This window comes from Plasmodium gonderi (genome assembly GCF_002157705.1).
Source record: "Plasmodium gonderi DNA, contig: Chr14, whole genome shotgun sequence".
NCBI classification, from domain to species: domain Eukaryota; phylum Apicomplexa; class Aconoidasida; order Haemosporida; family Plasmodiidae; genus Plasmodium; species Plasmodium gonderi.
The window spans coordinates 1,925,574-1,946,831 of NW_021628939.1; the positions used below are offsets into that span (position 1 = coordinate 1,925,574).

General features: G+C 29.0%; 3 protein-coding genes across 3 annotated transcripts; all 3 read left to right on the top strand.

The window, feature by feature from the left end:
- Positions 1–2,986: 2,986 nt before the first annotated feature.
- PGO_144160 (hypothetical protein, conserved) lies at positions 2,987–6,302 on the top strand (the record flags this gene model as incomplete). The annotated part of the gene is made up of 5 exons (XM_028690406.1): positions 2,987–5,101; positions 5,298–5,468; positions 5,690–5,797; positions 5,993–6,039; positions 6,239–6,302. The coding sequence occupies 5 exons, from the start codon at positions 2,987–2,989 to the stop codon at positions 6,300–6,302; spliced, it is 2,505 nt and encodes an 834-aa protein (XP_028546207.1).
- Positions 6,303–12,544: 6,242 nt separating this feature from the next.
- PGO_144170 (polyadenylate-binding protein) lies at positions 12,545–15,250 on the top strand (the record flags this gene model as incomplete). Its single annotated transcript, XM_028690407.1, has 1 exon — positions 12,545–15,250. The coding sequence occupies one exon, from the start codon at positions 12,545–12,547 to the stop codon at positions 15,248–15,250; it is 2,706 nt and encodes a 901-aa protein (XP_028546208.1).
- Positions 15,251–18,553: 3,303 nt separating this feature from the next.
- On the top strand, positions 18,554–20,621 carry PGO_144180 (hypothetical protein, conserved; the record flags this gene model as incomplete). The annotated part of the gene is made up of 2 exons (XM_028690408.1): positions 18,554–19,593; positions 19,892–20,621. 2 exons carry the CDS (start codon positions 18,554–18,556, stop codon positions 20,619–20,621), a joined length of 1,770 nt encoding a protein of 589 aa, XP_028546209.1.
- Positions 20,622–21,258: the final 637 nt, after the last annotated feature.

Here is a 21,258-nt window from a genome sequence, read left to right on the forward strand (position 1 = left end):
TTGCAACACAATTAGATCAGTCTCGTGTGCGCCTAAAAAAGGTATGCATGCTGATGTGTGTACGTAGTATATATGGAAAAACAGAATTCATATTTGCAAATGTTTCATTTTTTTTTTTTTTTTTCGGCGCAGAACATTTCTCTGTATATTACAATTGTGCAATTGTGCAGAAATAGTTGCAATATTTTTTCATTTACATTCAAAAATGTGCTATTATTTAGTGTCATCACAATACCATTCTGCTATTGCATTTATAACGCCTTTTTACCATTCCCATTATTGGTTTGGAAAATGTTAAAAAGTTTCACTATTTTAAAAAAAAAAAAAAAAAAAAAAAGCCGAAAATTTGTGAAATAATCTCTCGTATTACACTTTGGGGGGTGGGGGGAGAAATATTCAAATGGTTCAATTTATGTGTAAAATATTTGACAGCTATAATTTCCCTCTTAGCATTTCATTTCTTGTTTAATTTTTTTAAAAAATATTTTAGTTCGAAATAAAACAGTTCAAAGAAAATATTCCTTTGTGTCATATCTTTGCACATGCAACTTGTTTTGATTCAGGACATGGATAAATTCGTTAATATAATTCTAAGGTTTAAAAAAAAAAAAAAAAAAAAAGAAAATCATTTATTTTGACATTCGCGTGAGTCAGGTTAACATTGGGTGTGATTTATAAATTACCTGAAATGCCTTAAAAATGCAAAAGTTGTACTCTCCTCCTTCTCTCCTCCATCTCTCCTCCCCCTGCTTTCTCCTTCATTTTATGAGTTAAAAGTGATAAGATGAAGAAAAAGACATGTGTGTTAATTTATATCATTCTGTATAGAAACATATTCATATGAGTAGTAAATTTCAAAAAATATACAATATGTCATATGAAATGCATAGGAATAAATACTTTCGTTTTTCCTTTATTTATAGCTCTCCTCTCTGCCCCTCTACTTTCAATATTGCATTGTTTGTTCAGTGTGTGCATATGTTTCAATAATACTTGTTGTAACCCAGGGAAATTGTGAACTGAGTCATATCAACGAATCAAATTAATGTACAAGAAGAAAAATGGAAAATTGTACATGGTTGCGTTTTGGGGGTATTTAACTGTAGAATTGTTTGGGACCCTTTCGATGGGGAGAAAAAACATAGCGCTTGCTTTTATGTTTTGTTGAGGAAAGTTTATTTTACTTTTTGTTCTTTGCTTTGCTTTGCCCTGCTTTGTTTTGTCTTGTTTATTTTCCCTCCAAAAGATATTCATATAAATTAGGGAAAATAACTTTGTCAACTAAAGGGAATACACCCATCGGTTGGCACTCTTATTATTCATATGTAAAATATATAAATTGTCAATAATTCATAAAAAGTAAGATATTTCATCCATTGAATGTAAAGCTATTCCGATTAATCATGAGACTGGTTGGGAATTGCATATTTTGTTATACTGGTTTTTCGAGGGTGACTTGTCCTTAATGCGTCATGAGGGGTAAAAAAAAAAAAAAAATAGGCTCTTACATTAAGTTTATCTGTGTGTCTATCAATCTGCATGTCTCCTTAGGATAACTATTTGCCTGTGTGTCTCCCCAATGGTCAGCTGGACAAATCTATAAAAGGATCCCAGTTCTGTTCATCTCATTTTTGTAACTCTCTATTTTTTCATCCTTTAAGATTACATCCCACTTCATCCTTTTATGTCATCCATTTTTCAATTTGGAAAAATCTTACGAGAAAAGGTAAGTAAAAAAGTGGTTCTTACTAAAAATAGGGTGCACGAAATATTCAAAGTGATAACGCAATAAAACATATCAAAGCATAGTAAAATAAACAAATTATCAAATATTTTCTGTGTAGTCTCCAATTGTAGTTTAAAAAAAAAAAAAAAAAAAATCTCTGTTAAGCGCTCTTTTTTTTTTTTTTTTTTTTTTTTTTTTTTTTCATTTTTTCGATCTATCAAAGTCTGTTTTTGCATCAAGTTGTCGAGGTCTGACACATTGTTTGAATATGAAAGCATTAATATGAACACACATCCATGAGTAATATGAGTGGATGTAATTTTAAAATGTTCTGTTCATGTGTACACAACAACATATATATGCATTCACCTGAATATACATTTTCCTGTGGCTCCTTTATTGTCACAAGGACAGAAAAAAAAAAAAAAAAAAAAAAAAAAAAAATTGCAGAGTACCACTGCTTGGTTTTTTTTTTTTTTTTTTCTTCTTTTTAGAAAATATAAGTGCATTTTTGTTTTTCCTCTTTAAGATGATTACAATTTTTTACGCGTTAAATAAGGAACAAATTCGCAAGTGAGTGAACAAGCAAGCGAATGAACAAACAGGTGAATAAACGGACCATAGAACGAACGAACGAACGAACAAACGAACAAGCATGTAAAAAGGAAGAATTTTTTGCAAAGTCCCAGAAGGGAATGCACACAAAATATACCAACATCAGTGAGAATTAAGGAGGACGCAAGTTGTTTCCACTTTGTTTTGAGCAAAATTTTCCGTGCAAATTATTTTTTACGTTTTTTTTATTTTTTTTTTTTTTCACGTTTTCGGGTTTTGGCATTTTTGCTTTTTCATGTTTTCACGTTTTCGCGTTTTCTTTTGTTCCCTGTCCTACTGCATAAGCCAAATTCTACAGGAAGAGAAAAGCCAAACACAGTTCAGCATCTTTGTAACTAACTGTTGAGGACCAAGGTGTAATTTACTGTGTTCCCCTTTTTTATACACTGTAATCGCAGTTGAATTTTCATTTTTTTTTTTTTTTTTTTTTTTTTTTTCAAGTACGGTAAGTTAATCGCAGTGTGTACTTTCGCGTTGTATTCAAATTCGTGGAGAGCACTACAATCGTAGGGAAATTTCCCACGCTGAATTGTCACAATCATTGAGCAAAGCATCTCATACTTCACGCTTCTATTGGGTTAAGCATCTCCCATCTTGCACATTCCTGAGAAAGACACTTTTGAAGGCACACGAGAAATAGACAGAATGCAGGTCGTTTGCGATTTCGCACACCTGAAGATGCTGCATGGGGATGTGCCCATAGGGAAGATAATTTATAAGAATCTCAAAGAAGTGACTAAGAATCAGAATTATCAGTTTGATGAAGAAATATCAAACTTTATGAATCTTCGAGATAGAATAATTATGGAACAGGGGAAGGATATGGGTGTAACGTTGTTAAATTTGTATAAGGAATATTTATTTTATTTTGAAACCTTCCGGAAAAAGAAATTATTGAGTGAAAAGAAGAAATTATTATGGACAAATGACGTATTTGAGAAATATAAAAGAATAGAGTATGAATTTGAAAATGAGCACATTTTAATAATATTTAATATCGGTCTTGTAACAACGAGTATATTAAAATCGAAGAAAAATTCGGATGATATAAAAATGTTAAATAGAATATCAAATGAAGTAGTAGATATATTTAATTATTTATTTGTAAATATGAATGAAGAAAAAATTTGTGAATTGACTGATATAAATTGTGTAAGTTGTTATATATTCTTATGTATCTCGTTGGCATATCATGAAAATATGTTTTACAACACAGCAATAGTGAAAAAGTACAAGAGAAATTTGTTAGCCAAACTTTCCTTCAATATATATACTCATTTTAAAAATGCACTCAATTGTCTAGAAGGAAAAGAATTAAATAAAATTTTTAAAAATCCTTCCAAAGTTTCTGCATCGACTGAGATAAAAACAAATTTGCAACACATAAGAAATAGTCATAGTACATTTTATAACTTTATCCTTGTAAATAAAATAATATTTATAAGCATTAGTAACTATCACACCGCTTTGAAATATGCTACTTTAAATTCAGACGTAGCTAATGATGATAATATAAAAATTGAAAAATATGATGTGGATAAGATAGGTGAAATTATATGTCGACTGAAATACAGCCAAGATAATGTGTACAAATGTATAGAACTATGTAAGAAATATAATTTTAATATAAATATCACATCATTAAAAGAAAAAATTCACACAGCTATCGAATATTTTGAATATGAAAATAGAAATATATATTTTGATGTAATACCCAGCTATGAAAATTTATGTGATATAAAAGGAACGTCAGAAGTTATAAAATTAAAGGAAATAGATATATCCAATATTTATATAAAAGCAAATAACATTTCATGTAATTTAAAACTATTATTCAATGAAAAGGCAGAGTTAGTGTACAATATGTATAACAATGAAGCTATATCCGTTTATAATATTTTTTTTAAAAATTTGTTAAGTCTAAAGGATCAATACAAATTGATAGATTTATCTCATCGAAAAAATGTTCTTCGCACTCTGCATAATATTATCATCAGTACTTATAACAAAATTACGAATTTACACAAACCAACTCATTTTGAAAATAATTTAAATTTTCTTTTAAATATTGAACAAAATTTAAAGGAGATCTTAACACAAGTAGAAAATAGTCTCACGGCAGAACACACGAACCATGTAGAATTTCAAAGAAAGTTTTTGAATGTAGGAATTAATCAAGAATCAGTTAATTCATATAATTCATTTGTATACCATTTGACTATTTTTAAAAAATCGCTAGAAGAAATTCAGTTAAGTGTAGACAATTTCCGAAATTTTCTACAAAATAATCAGACCAATTTCCAAATTTGTCAAATGGATATCTCGACCTTTGCTAAGTACATTGTCGATGACTTGAACACGTGTACAAATGTAAATGTTGAATCATTAGATCATGAACATACATATTATAAAAATATGTTATCAGAAGATAAAGAAAATGAAATCAATTCTGCAAGTAGCATCAACGATATAACTGAATCCACTAGTGCTAACATTCCTATTTTAAACTATTTCTATTTTCACAATTTTCTTAAGAATAAAAATTTATCCTATTCTACACAAAATATCAATGCATTTAATGAAAAAAATTTGCATCATTATGACATTCTCAATAATTACATAAATGTGCACTCAGAGGAAAAACTCTTTTTCGTCATCCTTGCCATTTACTTTTCTCTGAGCATCCAGTTGAATGTATTTGCGGCTGACTTGGAGGAACTGAAGAATAATATGCATGATGTATTCCTCAACTCGATATCGGTATGTAGACACGGAAGGAGGAAGGGCAGGGGTGGGGTGGATTCACCCCTGTTGAACGTTATTCAAGATATAACACAGGATGTAATTACTTATTGCGTCATTATAAATCAATTAATTATACTTCATTTCATTTCATTTCAATTTTTTTTTTTTTTTTTTTTTTTTTTTTTTTTCCCCTATTATTGTCCCCATTTAGGAAGAATACGACGAGGGTAAACTGAACGAATTACTCCAAAAGCAGAAATCCATATTGAACACAAAGAAAACAAAACTGGAAGAAAGCTTGTCATCGTTTGAAAAAAATCTTAACCAATTTTATGATTATTATCATGAGTACAGCAAATTAGATTACTTTAAAACGATAGAGGTTAGATCATGAAATGCAATAGATAAGGAGTGATAGTTTTTTTTGTACAGGAGGACTATATTGTTCTCATATGGGATTAACTTTGTGTGTGTGAATGATATGTAATTGAACATATATATAATTTCGAGTATACCCTGTTGTTCATTTACCTACTGTTTTATTTTATTATATTATATCAATATTTTTTTTTTTTTTTTTTTTTTTTTTCTTGCTCCACAAAGGACCTGAACAATTTCACCAATAATCTTATGGGGATGGTAGAGAAGTTAAACGAAATGAACAAGAAGCATTCGTATACTCTGAAGAATTCCCTTGTGTTTAAGGATGACGTAAGAGAAAAAAAAAAAAAAAAAAAAATAGAGTTAATTGTAGATAGTTCTTTTTGATGATATTTAAAGCAGAGACAAATCAGTCCTTTTTGGTTGGAAAATGGGTACAACACACACAGTTGATATAAAAAGTTATACAAAAATATATGTTCCCCTCTTTTTTTTTTTTTTTTTTTTTTTTTCCCACTGCTGCAGATCAACAGATATATATACATGCGAGAAAGTGAGCGTTCGACTATTAGGTAATTCTAATTATTTCATTTTGTGAATTTAATTCTTACATTCCATGGATGTATTTGAAGATAAGTTCGCACTACATCTTCTCGTCCACTATCACACAGTGGGTTATGTTGACTCGTGCAGTGCTTTTTTTTGTTTTATTTGACTTTATTTCATCCCATCCTATCCCATCTCATTTTTTTTTTATTTCATTTTTTTCAGGGTACAACAAATCCCAAATGCTTACTCAAGAAACATTCACAACAGCCACGAAAGCTTTTATTGACATTTTACATAATTTTTACTTTTGAAGCTTCAATGATTTTTTTTTTTTTTTTTTTTTTTTTTTTTTTTTTGTGCATATATTTGAGTCTTCCCTGGAGGAATAAGAGCGTACATAAATATTTCAAAGCAAAGTGGAGTTTTTTATGTCATTCAATGGTGTATATACGTAGATGATGCTGTTTTTATATTCATATTAGATTTTTCACAATTGTGTGTGTATACCATTTTACATATTTTTGTGTGATCTCATATGGCTTTGTTTTGTTCAATCAACAATAAGAAGAGTAGAAAAAAGAAAAAAAAAAAAAAAAAAAATTTTCCCTTCCCTCTGCTTGACCCTGTTCATGGTCACGCCTCGTTTTTTTTTTTTTTTTTTTTTTTTTCCATTGTTTATTGAAGAACAGAAAAGTTCTTAAGTTAGAACATGGGATGCAAGTAAAATTTTATTTATGCATCCATATTTTGTGTCATTTGTTATTTTGTATGTTTTTTGGTTTAAATACCCCTATATGTTTGTTTTTTACTTTTTTCTCCCTCTTTTTTTTTTTTTTTTTTTTTTTTTTTTTTATTTTAACATAATTATAAAGAAGTGCATTTTTTTTTTTTTTTTTTTTTTTATTTTTTTTTTTTTTTTTTTCTTTTTTTTTTTTTTTTTTTTTTTTTTTTTTTTTTTTTTTTTTTTTTTTTTTTTTTTTTTTTTTATATTAACATAATTATAAAGAAGTGCAATTTTTTTTTTTTTTTTTTTCTTACAATTATATCTTTAAACGAATAATAGTATTTCAAAATAGTTGGGTTATACATATATACTATTTTATCCGTTCAAAATAACAACCTACTAGTGAAGGAGTTATAAAATGTGTATTGCATTTATACTGCATACGCATCTGCGCCTCCCTTTTAACATGCACCATATATATTGGACTTATAACATCAAAAGTGGTACCCGTTATACACAATTTGTTTCTTTTTTTTTTTTTTATTAACCAGAAATTATGTAGTAATGGAGACATAGTAACGAGCACACTCAAAGATATTTACATATCTTATGTGCAGCCCATTCCTTTGATATTGTTATATACTCATTTAATCAGAAAAAATGCTATTTCAAATTGGAGAATACTTGCTATAGTCCGATCAAACGTACAGTTAAACATTTCTTATTTGATCATATGAGATGGAAAAGACATAAAACACTGTGGGTAATATATCACCTCCACAAACACGTATACAAGCATAAAAACACACAGAACCATTGCTGTATTCTGCTACTTTTGCTTTACACTTGGGGATTCTGAGTTTCCTTATTATTATTTCATTTTATTTTAATCTTATACTTTTTTGACGTTTCTAATGAATATGTACAGCAGTAAAAAAAAAAAAAAAAAAAAAAAAAAAATGAAATGGCATTATGAGGCAAAAGTGTAAAACGTTTGTCACATTGACAATAGAATAAGAACCCAAAGCTTGTCGATCCTATTTTGATACCATTTCTTATTAGCAGCCTTACACACGTGGATTCTTCATCCCCTGTTGGTTATACAGAATATGAAGAGGACAAGTGGATCTTACATTCACTTGTATTGTTGTCATATATAGATGATTCTCCCCATAAACACATAAAATATAGCATATGGGTGCAGGTCAAAGGAACCACAAATGGAACAACTTAAAACATATTTATCATATGATGCATTCGAGTCTGTATGAATGTGCGTGTTAAATTATAACTTGTAGAAATATTCGCATATGAATAAAAAAAAAAAAAAAAAAAAAAAAAGTTATTAAGCTCTTTTTTTTATAAATTTGGGTAGAGGAAGGTTATGCGAAACAAATTTTGCTAATAGCAAATTATACTTAAACGGCTTGTTCAGAAATGGAGGAATAAAGCAATATATACATATATATATATATATATATATATATATGTACACATGTATGTTGTATATATTATAAATCCATGATGAAATATTTTATTAAATGTAAACATTTAAGGTTCTATGTCATGATTATATTTTTATCTAAGATTATAAATAACTAACTCTTTTTAGCTAATTCGAAAAAAAAATTCTCAAAGTTCAGCCACCAAGGGGTGTTTTATCTGGCATACAATAAAAGGTGCATATGTATATATATATATATATATATATATATATATATATATATATATATATATATATTCATGTATAAATTCATAGTCCAATGTGGTAAAAATGGGAGAAAACAATAAAACAAAAAAGGGTGGAGAGAGGGGGCTTAGGTAGAGATAGAAAAACGAGTATGCGAAAGGAAATAAAATGTAGCACTTTAATTTTTTTTGTATTTGTCACTGGGACGTAGGGATAAAAAATTTAAATACATGAATATATTTTTATATACAATATGCTTAAGTGTCGCATAATATACCATAAGAATATATATATATAGCATTTTTTTGAAAGTTCAATGAGTGGGGTGAAATCAGTAAGGTCGATGATGAATTCGGCAAAATCGGTAAAATCGGCAAAATCGGTAAAATCGGCAAAATCAGTAAAATCGGTAAAATCGGCAAAATCGGTAAAATCGGTAAAATCGGCAAAATCGGCAAAATCGGTAAAATCGGTAAAATCGGTAAAATTGGCGAAATCGGCAAAATCGGCAAAATCGGAAAAATCGGTAAAGTCGGTAAAATCGGTAAGATCGGGAAAATGTTTTTTTTAATTTATTCTTATATATATGTATATGAGTGAACTAAGCGTTTTGTGAATGGATGAGCCAAGGCATCTCATACCGTATACATATAACATATAATACATATATATACATGTACCTTTGTATGTATATATTATGTTCAAATAAAAATGTCGAAGAGTTTTGGCAAGGTTAGCGAATATATATAAAATTAGTTAAAAGATGATATATATAGATAACATAGCTTTTGTTCTTCTCTTTTTTTTCTTTTTTTTTTACATACATGAATGAATGTGTTCACCGCACTTACACATATAACGTTATGCACATCTGATAAACATTCTCAAGTGCAATTGGAAATTGTTTCTTTCTTTACAGCTACGCTATGAATTTATGGGGGTCTTCTCCCTATGCATCATTTCATCATCTCATTCACTGATGAACCCTGCATGTTAAATATGCATCACACGTATTTTTACATTACCCTTCGAATAGATATTTGAATTGCTAGTACGGGGTAGGTGCCTCTATGAATGTAATATATATATATTTGCATATATATATATATATGTATATACGCATACCTCATATGAATGTAATAAAGAACTCGTGTACTTTTTTTATATCCGTTAATTATATCCATTTTTTTTTAAAAAAAAAAAAAAAAAAAAAAAAAAAAAGTTGAAATTTTTTCTAAAAAATATAAAAAACAATTTATAATAAAATAATTTTTTTTTTTTTTTTTTATAAAAAACAAAAAAAACAAAATTTATAAAAATTTGAAACTTATAAAAAGCAAAAAAAAAACTTAAAATAAAAGCCATAACATAAAAAAAAAAAAAAATAGCATAAACGAATAAACAAAACACAAGAAAATAATAAAAATAATTAAAAAAAAAAAAAAAAAAAAAAAAAAAAAAAAAACAATAAAAAAAAAAAAAAATTCATTTAAGTTTGAAGCTGTTTTGAAGAGAAAAAAGTATATATACCTCCCTGCCCTACGTTATGTATATATGATATTTTCGTGAATACGCAATTACATTCATAGGAGTCACATTATTCATATTCCAATACATGCACACGGAGTTACACTCGTACGCAATCACATCCACACGAAATTACATCCTTACGTACTTGTTATGAGAATGCGCAAGGCTACGCTGGAAAAAGGAATGCCTAAGAAAAATAAGCTTAAGAATACATAAAAGAGGGCTAATTCTTATAAATGCACAAATAAGAATATACATATATATATATATATATATATATATATATATAAGAACACGTGACCACGCGTACGCGGAATCGAACAAAAAGAATCAAATTATTATATATAATAAATAACACTGGTCAAATAGTTTTTAAAATATTCTATTACTTTTTTATGCGTTTTTAAAGCCCCCTTGTTTATATGAAATATATTTACCAAAACCAAACCAACGTCAGTACAAAGTTAATGGCACATGCATGAATCGAAAAAGTGAACCATAACACTGATGACAGTGAAAGAACTTAAATATATTAATACCTAGTTACGTAAACATATATATGTGCATGAATATATATATGTATATGCATAGTATATACACATGATTGCAAAAGGGCATTTGTGCTGATACCTTTTTTGACGCGTGCATATTTTAAAGAAAAGCAACTTTTCACTAGTTATAACCATACCACATTTATAAAACGTGTATACATATGTACGATCTGCATATATATATACATATATATAAATACATGAAAATACATGAAAATATATGAAAATACATGAAAATACATGAAAATACATGAAAATACATGAAAATACATGAAAATACATGAAAATATATGCAAATATATGCAAATATATGCAAATATATACATATGTGTACACCACCATATTACACGTAGATACCGCATAGAGATCTCCAAAAAGAAAACCAATTTAGTTTCATGCATTTTTTTTTTTTTTTTTTGCGATCCCATAGATATATTTTATTTTTTTACTTTGAATACTCATCTTAGAAGACAAACACAGTTTATGAAAACACAAATTTCCTCATATGTTTGAAAATGCACAGTTGCTGAAACAGGAAAAATTATCTATTTAACGTGGGAATATAAGCGAAATAATGAAAAGTAGTTCATTTGGTTGTACTGTAAAATATTGTGTATATCCAGAATATATACTTGTAATAAATTTATGCATCATCATGCTTTTATAACACAAGTGTTATCCTTTGTGTTCCCTTTTTTTTAATTACATGATATATTTCTTATCCCCATTTTTCTTCATATTGACCGTGTACGGCTTAGGCACAAACATATTCACACACACAACTGAGACACATTTTGTGATTTTTAATCAAGAAATTATATTCCCCTATCTCATGTGTACCCTCCCAATGTATGTATAAAATACACTTCTGTAGGAAAATTGAGAAATGTATTTTCATTTACCTTTGCCCGCGCAAGTAGTACATATTCTGTTTTGAACCCTAAACGCCCCTTATTCAATTCTCCAGCGCGTTTCACACAGTCGCATATATATATATATATATATATGTATTTATTTATTTATTTATTCTCCGTTTTCACAAGAACGAAGACTCCTCTTTTGAATCTGAGTTGTACACCACCTTTTATTACTTGCACTATTTTATTATTCATTCATCAATATTCTATTTTCTGTTCTCTGTTCTCTGTTCTCAGTTTTTTTTTTTTTTTTTTTTTTTTTTTTTTTAAATTCTAATTAATAAGCTATATTTGCATTTTTACATATATTCCAATTCATTAATTTAAGTGGGCGTTGTTGTTCGCTGTGCATATCATTCCCGTTAAGTCTCAAATACACCCTAGGTGTTCACGAGAACACACATTTATTGCTAGATTTTATTGCTACATATATTTCATACGTGCCATTTTATTATACCTCATTTTGCCGCATTTTATTTTGTTTTACATTTTTTTGTGCAAAGCTGTTTCATACGCAGTGCATTTTTTAAAAAAATACACAATCGAGGTGCATCAACGTGGCACATTCACTTGAAACATGTATAAAGGCACATATAAACATACGTAAATATTTTTGTATATACGTGTACACGTGCATCTAAATGCATGAAACGAAACCAAGTGAATTGTCTCTTACACAAGAATAATCCTAAGCATATTATTGTTATCCCCATTGTTGCATCTTCCCTCTAGGATTGTGTTTTTTTTTTTTTTTTTTTTTTTTTTTTCAAGAGGACATTAGAGCGAAGTAGTAAATATTAAAAGGCATTACATAACGGAAGAGACAAGAATCAAAGACAGATAAGTATTTTGTTCATAGAGAAAAGAAAACAAATTCAAGGAAAGCAATAAAAATAATTAGAAGAACGAAAAGTTCGATAAATTTTATTTATTTCCCACTGCTTTTTCAGCACACACAAAAAAAGAAAAAAAAAAAAAAGAAAAATCTCACTTGTAAGGGAAAGAAAATACTTTACACGAAATATACATCTTTATCGAAAAAAAGAATCTATTCAGATACCATTCCTAGTTGATAATTATAAGTTAATAGAAAAAAAAAAAAAAAAAAAAAAAAAAATGCTTGCCACGGGGACGAACATAATGCACCCTAGTTTTTCTACGGCATCCCTGTATGTGGGAGATTTAAATGAAGATGTAACTGAGGCAGTTTTATATGAAATATTTAACACAGTTGGACATGTATCATCGATAAGAGTATGTCGTGACAGTGTAACAAGAAAATCACTTGGATATGCATATGTGAATTACCACAATTTGGCAGATGCAGAAAGAGCATTGGATACATTAAACTATACAAATATTAAAGGACAACCAGCACGACTTATGTGGAGTCATAGAGATCCATCATTAAGAAAAAGTGGTGCAGGGAATATTTTTGTTAAAAATTTAGACAAATCAATAGATAACAAAGCACTATTTGACACATTTAGCATGTTTGGAAATATTCTTTCATGTAAAGTTGCAACAGATGAATTCGGAAAAAGTAAGAGCTATGGTTTTGTTCATTATGAAGATGAAGAAAGTGCAAAAGAAGCTATCGAAAAAGTGAATGGAATACAGTTAGGTTCAAAAAATGTGTATGTTGGCCATTTTATTAAAAAATCAGAAAGAGCTACGAACGATACAAAGTTCACAAATTTGTATGTGAAAAATTTTCCAGAAACAGTTACAGAAGCACATTTGAAATTGCTTTTCAGTCCTTTTGGGGAAATAACCTCCATGATTGTCAAGACAGACAATAAAAATAGAAAATTTTGTTTTATTAATTATGCAGATTCTGAGAGTGCAAAGAATGCAATGGAAAATTTGAACGGAAAAAAAATAACAGATGATGGGCAAATCGATCCAACCTATGATGCAAAAAAGGAAGAAATGGAAAATAGCACTAGTGGTGGTGGAAATGGATCAACAAGCAATAGTAGCAATACAGGAAATAACTCTGCTGCCCCGCGAGAAGTTAATGGTTCAGGAAATGGAAATGTTGATTCGAATTCCAACGTAAATGAAAATAACAAAGGATCAAATGATCAGAAAGGTGATGATAATAAGAACACTGAATCTGGGGAAATTAGAGATGCAAATGAAAAGGGAACGACAAGTAATGGGAAAACAGCTGAATCAGGGAAAGGAAACGAAAATAATGATAAAGAATGTAATGAAAAAAACAATGGAACAACAGGTGCAGGAGTTTCATCCGGGTCATTGACAAGTGAGGGTGGTGCTGCTAATGTAAAAGAGGATGGAACAGAAAGTAACAATGGAACTAATGCTGCTGGAACTACAAATAAAAACACTAGTGGGAATAACAAAAAGGAAACTGGTGCATTAGAAAATGCTGATAGTCCAAACATTTTATATGTAGGTCCTCATCAATCAAGAGCAAGAAGACATGCTATTTTAAAAGCTAAATTTGATAATTTAAATATGGAAAATAAGAATAAACACCAAGGAGTAAATTTATATATTAAAAATTTGGATGATGCTATTGATGATCAAACTTTGAAAGAATTATTTGATCCCTATGGTACTATTACATCTGCAAAAGTAATGAGAGATGATAAAGAACAAAGTAAAGGATTCGGTTTTGTATGTTTTGCGTTACAAGAAGAAGCAAATAAAGCTGTTACAGAAATGCATTTAAAAATAATTAATGGAAAACCACTTTACGTTGGTTTAGCTGAAAAAAGAGAACAACGATTATCTAGATTACAACAAAGATTCCGTATGCATCCAATCAGACACCATATGAATACAGCATTAAATTCACCAATGCAATATCCATCACCTCAATCCCCACAATTGCAATTTAATCAAAATACATTAAATTATGGAAGACCGGTTATAACTCCATTCAATCAAAACAACCTGATATCATGGAGACATCAGCAAGCAGCACAACAGCAAGTTGTTCATCAACAAGCAGCACAACAACAGCTAAATTTTAACGCAAATATGAGAGGTCAAATGAATCAAATGAGATTATATGCACAAGGAGGTAGTAATATGATGAATAATAATATGAATCAGAATAAACCAAATCCACAGTTGCACCCAGCTCATCAATATCCAAATGCATTAGGTCAGACAAATCCACAACAACCGAATTTGAATGCTCCAGGACAACATAATAACAATCAGGTATTACAGCAACAGGCAGGAAATAATCAATTATTAAATAATAACATGAGAAATATGAACAGTAGAGGTAATAGAAATATGGGAGGAGGTAATATGGGTAATATACCAAATCAGAAGCAGATGCCAATGAACATGGTGGGTAAACAGAATACAGGTCAAACCAATCAGATGAATCTCCAGGGTCCATCTCCACCTCAGCAGCAACAGCAACAACAACAGCAACAACAACAGCAGCAACAACAGACGAAGTCAGCACAACAAATACAGCAACAGGTACCAGCAAATGGAAATTTTAAATTTACTTCTCAAGCTAGAAATCGCATGGAAATTCCAAATAAAAATGCAAACAAAGTAAATCCAATTAATAATATGAACGTAAATTTTAACAACAATTCGACCCTAACAGCTGCTGCATTAGCCTCTGCTCCTCCCTCCATGCAAAAACAAGTTTTGGGTGAAAATTTATTTCCCCTTGTTGCGAATTACCATCCAACCTTAGCTGGAAAAATTACTGGAATGATGCTAGAGATGGACAATTCGGAGCTCCTTATATTGTTGGAAAATGAAGAACAGTTAAAGAAGAAAATCGACGAGGCCCTTGTGGTGTTGCAGAAGGCCAAGTAGAGTATACACAAGTGCATGTATATCATGAATCGTACATAAATGTAGGTAAGTATATATATATATATATGCATGTATGTGCTTACCCATGTATGTATTTCCCGATTGTCCCTTTTTTTTTTTTTTTTGAGCCACATGTGGTTTATGCGGTGGTTCCGCGACATATGTGTAAAGCTCAACAATTAATTCAAACTTCTCAACTGCGCAGAAACATTTTCAACTAAAAAAAAAAAAAATGTAAGCACGTTACATGTATGTTTTATATATATCACCTAATTATACATAACATTATTACCCTTGCTGAAATATTCAAGAAATAAGCTTTACGCATAATGTGTGCACATATTTTATGCTTATTCGTACCACACACACACACACCCTCCACATGTATTTTTGTATTAATAATTGAGAGAATTCATGTGAAAACATTGTAAAAGAATTTTTTTTTTTTTTTTTTTTTTTTTTTTTTTTTTTTTTTTTGTACACAAAAAGGCAAAAGTAGCAAAACATTGAGAGAAATTTTATGAACTTGTTTTCATTATACTAAAATGAGAAAAAAAAAAAAAAATTTAAAAACATTCTAAATGAGCCAAATTAATTATCTTTTGTGAAGACTGAAATGCGGAAGTAAAAGGAGAAAGGTCTCTATAGCACATACGGAAAGAAAAGGAAATATTATTCATATAATTACATTATAAAATGTCTTTTTTTTCTGTTTTATACTACTTCGCATGAAAGAACTAATTTTAAAAATGACACATTTATGCACAAATCGATAAAAGTGATATTAATATAGTGATAAGAGGATGGAAGGGAAGAGGTTGTGATGAAGCATGCTATATATATGCATTTGTTAAAAAAAGTATTATTCCGTAGGTTATACACATAAGGTTATTTTTTACATTCCATCCATACACCATTGACAACTAGATGGAATAATTTTCCTCCTCATTTTTTCTTAAATTTCAATGTTGCAATGAGAAAAGTCGGGTGGTATGTTTGGTTTACGTACTCCTTAAAATGCGTATGTAAGAAACTGCCAAATTATTTCCGAAAGGGATATATACACATATATAAGTAAAGACTTCGTCCTTTTATGTAACACTGAAAAATTAATATATCATTTCGTGGTGCAGTCTACGTATGCTAAACGTTCTACAAGCATATATAGAATAATATACAACTCTCGTTTTAATAAAAACACGTTATTTTAAACCCTGTTAATATCTCAATTTAATGGTTTTTAAAAATATATATATATTAGATACCCCACATATATATAGCTGCTTAAAAGTTGCACACTATAGTTTTATATTTTAGGTTTTTTTTATTTTGTTAAATTATTTTTGTTCTAACACTTTATTTGAGGAAAATGCACCTTTTTTCAACCACTTTCACAGATAAAAAAGAAAAATATATAAAGAAATAAAAAATAACCTCACAAAGGCAACTTTCTCAATTCATGAATTAAATGTGGAAAGAGAAATTAACCAGGCTGTATACACTCATATGTGTTAGTAATAACTTTTTTAAGTTTTTTTTTTTTTTTTTTTTTTTTTTTTTGTCTATAATTTTCTTTAAATTAGGAGCTACTCTTAATTGAATGTTATGATTGCAAAAATGCATGTTATATATTTCCATTAGTGACTTCAAGCATTCATAAATAAATGTTTTCTATCCATTGTGACATATATGATAAGATATTTTAGAAATGTATTAAAGAAATTTGTGGACGATGTAAAATATCCATGAATTTATATAACATAAATATAGTAATGAAAACTTTCATTTTAACTGTTACTTATGGGGACACGTTCTGTTATAATGTATATATATCTTGACATAGACACAACCTTTTCTACACATGAGTAAGCCTGTATATGCGTTAGTCACAGTTCTACAGTTGCGAAAAATTATTAAAATTTATTACTATTTTTTGTGTCAATAAAGAATGAAGTGTAAATGCTGGAAAAATTCAGAACAAATTTGTCGTAAAAATTGAATACAATAATAACCATAATAAGAACCAAATTATATATTCTTTCAAATGGGTATTTAAATGACATGACCATTCCTCCCCTTCATTAGAAGTGTTGTTCTTTATTAAAGTGACAGAATGGAAGAACAATCTTAATCCTTTAGAAAATACAGATGATATATAATTATATAGTCACAACGTAGCAACTTTTAAATACAATGAAATTTATAACACTTTTGTCAATTATTTTAATCCACTTTTTTTTTCTTCTTTTTTTTTTTTTTTTTTTTATTCTTGTTAAACCACCAAATATAGATATTAAATGGAAGTTTCTGGATTTATTATTGTCACCTTTCAGACCACAGTGCAAAGTTGCCATGTTCATATACCTTAGGAATTCTAACCAAAAAAAATATGCATACATTATATCCCTGCGCATATTATATATCTGTATATAAAAATATCTCTACATATACATATGCCATAGACATAGTAAAATGCACCACGATACAATGTTGAACATATGTGTGAGTTCCAAATTGGAACTTAAACGAGGTGGCAATGCTTCGAGATTGTTACATGAACACGAATTGGGGGTGGTGAAGGAAAAATGTCAGTGCGTAAAAGTATTCCATAAATATTAATCCTATATGTACTTATGTATATACTATTTTCTTCTACGCATATGGAATGGCAAAAAAAAGTTTCCAAAAAAAAAAAAAATAAAATAACATTTTCTAATGGTACACAAATAAATAAAAATTGTTAACATTATTTATGAACATTTGAAATATAAAAAAAAAAAAAAAAAAAAAAGTGTAGTGAAAAATGGCTAGTTATTATTCATCCAAATTTTTAATTATAAATAAAATAATTTTCATAAATAGAAAAAAGGATACCATTAGCTCAATACAAAAAACAACATTAAAAAAAAAAAAAAAAAAATGTGGGTAAACTTTTTGCTTAAATCATAACCATGTAGTTAATGCATTCTTATCATTACATTCTAGTAATTTTATTGTATTTTTGTGTATTTATGTTGTCATAAAAGAAAGTATTAACAGTTCAGCAAAAAAAAAAAAAAAAAACAAATAATAAAAAAAAAGGAACAATCAATCGAAAGGAGGAGCAAACAAAAGTGCATATATATATATATATATATATTACGTACATATGCATAATATGTACATGTACACTTACGCAAAAGTGAACTTTGGTGTGCTTGCATTTAGAAAGCTGCACACTAAACATGCCTACAAGTGAGATGCACATTTAAGCATTTTCGACATTGTCGTAGTAATGTATAACTTCAATCCACACAAAACAACATGAACAGTTCTATGTTTGAAGGAAACGATATCATAATTACCGACACATTTTTAAGTGATGATGAAAATGAAGAAGAAGTACATAATATAAAAAAGAAAGCAACGAACGAAAAGAACAACTGTGTGAGGGTTAAAAAAAGTGATAGCATTGTTCATGTTGCAAATGATGACAATTTGAATAGCATTTTCACCACGAATTACGACAAACCAAATGATGAAATATCTTCTTCAGAGGAATCTTACCCAATTACAAGAAAGGACAATAAATATGAAGAAATACCAAGTAATCAGAACGAAGTGGAAGGGTTTTTCAACTTTGAGAATTATCTTAACGACACGAATGGCTTAAGTGAAGAAGAGGAAAAGGGAGAACTTAGGAAAAGGAAGAGATGTTTAAAAGGAAACAAAGCATGGCACGATTCGGATGATGATGTTACGGGAGGGGTAGTGGAAAACTCAGAAAATGAGATATCGGACAAGGATCCGAATGAATTTCCCCATAGATTTGCTGCAGTGTCAGACAATGATAGTGAAGATGGAATTCAACTAGCCATTGAACAGGAAGAGGACGAAGAGAAATTAATTAAAAATGAACAAAGCAAAAGTTATTTCGAAAAATATATAGAAAATATAGAGATAGAAACGTACGAGTCGAAGGAAAAAGATGATCCATCATCTAATATTAATATGGAGGACGTCTACATCTTCGATGATAAGGAAATGGATGTTCATATAAAAAAGAAGAAAAAAATAAATAAAATGAATGAGAAAAATATTTTTTTGAAGTATCATTTACAAAAGTTTACCTTCCACCAAATTGAAGACAAAAAAATTAAACAGTTAGTAGGTTTGCCGAAAGCGAAATTAATACTATCAGTATACAATTCAAATTTGCATTTATTTCAGTACAAGGACAGGCAATTAACTATTTCGAAAAAAATATGTTTCAGTAAAAATATTAGTCATGTGCAAGAACACAATGGAGATGCCTACATCCTCTTGTATGACAACTATATTAGAAATTACAATTTGGAAAAGGGGTAAGTCTAACAACACCCTTCAGGCAATCCATCTCTACATTTGCATGAGTATTGATTGAGGGTCTTGCGCTTTAATGGGTTCTAACACATCATTGGTTAGAAGAATTGTAACCCCTTTTCTATCATCCTAAATTTTTGTTTACGCATGTGTACATATTTTTGTTTATGCATGGGTTCATATTTCTGTTCACGCATGGGTTCATATTTCTGTTTACGCATGTGTTCATATTTTTACTTACACATATGCTCACATTTGTATTTCCGTGCCTACTTACCCCCTACGCACCCCTTCTAACAGAATGGTTTACAAAAACAGAATCCATTATGGAAACACAAATTTTGCAGTTCCGAAGGAAATAAAATTTTTTGATGATAATAACGAAAAGATAGAAGAAGAGATGAGTGAAATTTCCAAATGTAGTAACGACAATCTATACGGAATTTCATTCAGACATAGTGGTAAGATAAATGTATACGACACAAGATGTTACGATGTTGTGAAAAGTTTTGAAATGGATTATAAATATATTGGAATGAGTTTTCATAAGAAAACAAACAGCTTATTTGGTATTGACAATAAGGGGAATATATATAACTGGTGTTTAAATAGCAATAAATTAATTGACAAGGTGATGGATAATTATTCAGTTTTTCCATCTTGTTTTAATATATATGATGATTACTTAGTAACAGGTTCGTACAATGGATTTTTGAATTTATTTGATGTTAATAATTTGAAGGAACCAATAAAAAGTTTCAAAAATTTGACACTTCGTGTTAGTAATGCTATATTTAATCACTCACATAATTGTCTTTTATATTACACAAAATTGGCAAAAAATGGAATTAAACTAATTGATCTGAAGACAAATTATGTGTATTGTAACGTCCCTTGGTTTAATGTAAATATGAAATATAATATTCTTGCTGCTGATTTTTTTAACAATGGTAATAATCTTTGCTTTTCGGTCAAGCCCAATTCATTTTACTTATATGACATTTTTGGAGATACACCCTCAGGGTGCTGAATATGTCTAAAAATATATTGAGAATATTATATCTGGATCATATGACACGTTGGCATATGTAGCTTATGGGGGATTTAGAGTTGGCATTTTTTTCCTCCCATTTTTGAAACCTTTTTGACAAATTTTTCCTTCCCTGTCCCTATTTGCTTTTTTTTTTTTTTTGTTTTTTTATCATTCATTTTTAAACAAACATGGGTGTAAAACAAAATTGAAATGATACTTCCATCATTTTTTACCTCAAAATAAAGATTTTACCGAATAGGGTTCTTTCTTTAGAAAATAATCAGCCTCGTTCTAATCTTATTTAAATTTTTTTTTTTTTTTTTTCATCATATATATCCTATAATTTTTATCCTTTTTATTTACGCATAGATAAGAATGCTCATAATCCACACTCTCATATGCCTTCCCATTTCCTATTTTTAATAATAAAGGAGATTCATCAGTTGCATATGAAGGAAAAGGTTTTTATTTTCATCATTAGTTTATATATTATTTAAAAAATGTGAGAAAGACATTTTTCATTTTAAAGTATTTACTAATTTTCGTGCGTGGGTGGGTGGAGAATTTGGTATATATGTAATCACATTTTGTGTGCATATGCAAAAACAGTTTAGACATTTGTAGTAGTATATGT